Source organism: Biomphalaria glabrata, chromosome 8, assembly GCF_947242115.1.
Source record: "Biomphalaria glabrata chromosome 8, xgBioGlab47.1, whole genome shotgun sequence".
Lineage (NCBI taxonomy): Eukaryota > Metazoa > Mollusca > Gastropoda > Planorbidae > Biomphalaria > Biomphalaria glabrata.
Genome location: NC_074718.1, coordinates 33,395,509 through 33,400,581, shown reverse-complemented (window position 1 = coordinate 33,400,581; position 5,073 = coordinate 33,395,509). Strand labels below are relative to the sequence as shown.

The following is a 5,073-nucleotide window of genomic DNA, read 5'->3' as shown; positions in this document are numbered from 1 at the left end:
AGTGGGAGATGTGTCAACACGTAAAACGTTAAATCCATATATACATCCACATCTCTCATTAAGTAGCATTTATTACCCTTATTTCGATATCAAACAAAATAATTTATCACCAACAATTAATTAACTGATTGGTTAATAGTTTGGATTGATTGATGTCTTGTAAGGTACAAAGAATAATTGTGCAAAGTTTTAACTTGATTCGAGAATGGGAAATGGGAGAAGAAACATGTTCAAACTTTTTACCAGACAGACAGACAGAATGAGTTGATATAAGCTTTATAATAAAAATTTTACCTTTATATAAGACCTTTAAAAATAGCATTAACATACAAAAAACGGCAGCTAATAAAAATTATTACACATTAAAACTGTTTCTATAAATTCGGCAGTTTATGATGAATTTGGCTTTTCAGTAGGCCTTCCAACAATAGACAAGGAATGAAATAATTGAATGTAACTAAATAACTAAATACTGAAATAACTGTAACGATAGCTCGTTCGTTTGACATGTTTCGGGTGTTCCTTAAAATTTTAAAGGCTATTGCATCTTAGCCCAAACCACCACGTCGTGCGCTTTGCACGCTGGACTGTCGTTCGGATTTATCGACAGTCGAGGGTTCAAACCCTGCCCGCTACCATCCCCCGTCGTCCTGCGGGAGGTTTGGACTAGGAAGTAAACTATCTTCAACTCTGAAGGAACATCCGAATCATGTAAAATGTTTTACAAAAAACAAAATGTTTTTGCAGGACGGCAAGGGATGGCGACTGGCGGAACCAGGGACTATCGAACCGACAGAGCTCATAGCACAAGAACAGGAAGTCGTAGTGCAAGGGGAGGAGTTTCATTGTATTCCTCTATGTTGGCGTCTTGACAGAAAATAGCCGAGCACTTTCTTCTGAACTAATGGTAACAGAAAATAGCCGAGCACTTTCTTCTGAACTAATAGTAACAGAAAATAGCCGAGCACTTTCTTCTGAGCTAATGGTGACAGAAAATAGCCGAGCACTTTCTTCTGAGCTAATGGTAACAGAAAATAGCCGAGCACTTTCTTCTGAACTAATGGTGACAGAAAATAGCCGAGCACTTTCTTCTGAGCTAATGGTGACAGAAAATAGCCGAGCACTTTCTTCTGAACTAATGGTAACAGAAAATAGCCGAGCACTTTCTTCTGAACTAATGGTAACAGAAAATAGCCGAGCACTTTCTTCTGAACTAATGGTAACAGAAAATAGCCGAGCACTTTCTTCTGAACTAATGGTAACAGAAAATAGCCGAGCACTTTCTTCTGAGCTAATGGTGACAGAAAATAGCCGAGCACTTTCTTCTGAACTAATGGTAACAGAAAATAGCCGAGCACTTTCTTATGAGCTAATGGTGACAGAAAATAGCCGAGCACTTTCTTCTGAGCTAATGGTAACAGAAAATAGCCGAGCACTTTCTTCTGAACTAATGGTGACAGAAAATAGCCGAGCACTTTCTTCTGAGCTAATGGTGACAGAAAATAGCCGAGCACTTTCTTCTGAACTAATAGTAACAGAAAATAGCCGAGCACTTTCTTCTGAGCTAATGGTGACAGAAAATAGCCGAGCACTTTCTTCGGAACTAATGGTAACAGAAAATAGCCGAGCACTTTCTTCTGAACTAATGGTAACAGAAAATAGCCGAGCACTTTCTTCTGAGCTAATGGTGACAGAAAATAGCCGAGCACTTTCTTCTGAACTAATGGTAACAGAAAATAGCCGAGCACTTTCTTCTGAGCTAATGGTGACAGAAAATAGCCGAGCACTTTCTTCGGAACTAATGGTAACAGAAAATAGCCGAGCACTTTCTTCGGAACTAATGGTAACAGAAAATAGCCGAGCACTTTCTTCTGAGCTAATGGTGACAGAAAATAGCCGAGCACTTTCTTCTGAACTAATGGTAACAGAAAATAGCCGAGCACTTTCTTCTGAACTAATGGTAACAGAAAATAGCCGAGCACTTTCTTCTGAACTAATGGTAACAGAAAATAGCCGAGCACTTTCTTCTGAGCTAATGGTGACAGAAAATAGCCGAGCACTTTCTTCTGAACTAATGGTAACAGAAAATAGCCGAGCACTTTCTTCTGAACTAATGGTAACAGAAAATAGCCGAGCACTTTCTTCTGAACTAATGGTAACAGAAAATAGCCGAGCACTTTCTTCTGAGCTAATGGTGACAGAAAATAGCCGAGCACTTTCTTCTGAACTAATGGTAACAGAAAATAGCCGAGCACTTTCTTCGGAACTAATGGTAACAGAAAATAGCCGAGCACTTTCTTCTGAGCTAATGGTGACAGAAAATAGCCGAGCACTTTCTTCTGAACTAATGGTAACAGAAAATAGCCGAGCACTTTCTTCTGAACTAATGGTAACAGAAAATAGCCGAGCACTTTCTTCTGAGCTAATGGTGACAGAAAATAGCCGAGCACTTTCTTCTGAACTAATGGTAACAGAAAATAGCCGAGCACTTTCTTCTGAACTAATGGTAACAGAAAATAGCCGAGCACTTTCTTCTGAACTAATGGTAACAGAAAATAGCCGAACACTTTCTTCTGAACTAATGGTAACAGAAAATAGCCGAGCACTTTCTTCTGAACTAATGGTAACAGAAAATAGCCGAACACTTTCTTCGGAACTAATGGTAACAGAAAATAGCCGAGCACTTTCTTCTGAACTAATGGTAACAGAAAATAGCCGAACACTTTCTTCTGAACTAATGGTAACAGAAAATAGCCGAACACTTTCTTCTGAACTAATGGTAACAGAAAATAGCCGAGCACTTTCTTCTGAACTAATGGTAACAGAAAATAGCCGAGCACTTTCTTCTGAACTAATGGTAACAGAAAATAGCCGAGCACTTTCTTCTGAGCTAATGGTAATGAGGAACAGTTCTCTAGGATTTAACCAATTGTTAAGATAGACCCAGATGTTAATATTTCCCAACCAATATTCATATGAATTATAAAAAATATACACACTTAGTTGGCCGGTTTCTTTTTAAAGCACGCGCTAAACAAAAAGACAAGAAATTCAAATTTAGTGCCTCTAGATGTATAATTTTAAAGACATTTCGGTTTTTTAAGAAATTATGTATGAATTGTTTCCACTTTTCATTCTATTAAGACAAAATGCATTTATATTTTGTGACCTAATCTAATTTAAATGTATGGTGTCGAAAAAAAAATAGACACAATATGTCGCAAAAGGTGCCATGGTATTAGTGGAGATCAGATACCCTCCACCCCTCCACTACCATCCTAAAAAGGGATCATAAACTATGATTTAACATTGTTAATTTTGGTCTCAATTTCGCACCATAGGATACGCAATGGTTAGAGACTTTGTCTGTTCTTCAAGACATGCGCAGTAAAACCATTTGTTTAAATTGTATCTTTCAGACATCTGCAATCTAAGACACAAACCTTTTCTCCCGAACAACTGTAGCGTGTCTGTGCGACTAGGGCTGTGTGTAAGAAAGGCAACAAAGTACAAATGCAAGATGTAGAGCGAAACAAAGCTGGGTTGAAATGGGTTTATCAATTAGCATGTTTTATGGATAAAGGCTCATCGATTAGCGTGTATTTTAAGACTTCGTTGTGATGTACAAACCACACACACACACACATAAATATATGCACCCATATCTCACGGAACATAAGTGTCATTTTAGTGTCATTTAGTGTCAGTTCTGGCGGGTAGTGTGTGACATCGGAGCGCTGTTTCTTAGCTAAGCGCCCTTCATGTCACAGTGAGTCCTGAAATTGGAGTGGTGCTATCTTACGCAATAACGTGTAATACTTTTTGTGTCTCCAGTTTTTATATTTAGAGAATTTTTTTTATTATTTTTGGTTGGAGCTTCACATAAAATGAATTCAGAATTGTTGAATTATAAAACAGCTTAAATCTTGGGTTAAATCTAGAAACATCTCCATTGCGTGCCTTGAAACTGTGGTGTACAAATTAGAAGGGTTGGTGATAAATGCTTCGCTATTCCACCACTGTTACACTGCATTAGAATCCCCACCTCCCTACTCAGCAGATTAATGAATAAGTCGGGGAAGGGGTGTAGGCGCTTGACAGAACACCTTTCAATTTAATGTATACTTGATAAACAAATTTGACTGTACTACCCCCCCCCCCCTTTCTCTTTTTCTCTTCCGCGCATCTAGACACCAGGATTCTCTTAATATGACCAGTGGGAGTCCAACAAATTAGTCCCCCCAACGTTGATTGAACAGTTAGCGCCGCCGTCTCCAGCCAGCACTTGGATAATTACTATTGAGCGAGAAGTGACACTAGTTGGTCTCTGCGTGAAGAAATGTGCCACTTCCTTGATAGAAACAAGGGAGACTATACCATTGTCAGGGGAGACTATAGGATATCAAACATGTTTTTTTACAATTGACAGCTTACCCGACAAAACAAAAATATCCTGTAGATGTTTGTATGGAAGAATAAAAACTGCCCGGCGCTTGCTGCTAGACATGTGTCCATCCCTCAATATTGCCTTCGTTAGTTCTGGACTAAACCCTTGACCTGGTGGTTGATAGGAAATGTCATTAAAAGTGACACTTTTTTAACAGCTTTTATTAGTACTGGGCTCTAGCATCTGCATGCTTGCCACGCCAACTATTCTTTAGCATTCTTCTAAAAATAAAAATAATAAAATTTGCTTACACAAAAATGCTTAAAAAAGATTTTATATTATATTATTATTTCATTAATTGTCCTTGCATTTTACACGTATTGTTGTTACTTTACACATTGACCAGCCACATCGCAGCCTGTTTGCAATGTAGTGAGTATTTTTAAAATGAGGAAATGAATATGTGTATGCGTGTGTGCGTGTATGAGTGTGTGTATATGTGTGCGTGCGTGTGTGTGTGCTTGTCTGCTTTTGTGTAAAATAATATTCGGAAATGAAACGAAAGTAAAAAAAAATATGAAATTATGAACGTACAGAAACATGGTACAACACTTTCCAGTTGTTCTTATTAAAGATAAACACAAAAGAAACATCCAGGCAGGTTGGCTAATAGAACATAAGATCTG

At 38.2% G+C, this 5,073-nt stretch overlaps 1 protein-coding gene across 1 annotated transcript; it reads left to right on the top strand.

The window, feature by feature from the left end:
• The first annotated feature begins 904 nt into the window (after positions 1–904).
• Positions 905–2,941, top strand: LOC129927833 (kinesin-like protein K39). Its single transcript, XM_056039360.1, has one exon. The coding sequence runs from the start codon at positions 905–907 to the stop codon at positions 2,939–2,941; it is 2,037 nt and encodes a 678-aa protein (XP_055895335.1).
• The last annotated feature ends 2,132 nt before the right edge of the window (positions 2,942–5,073 follow it).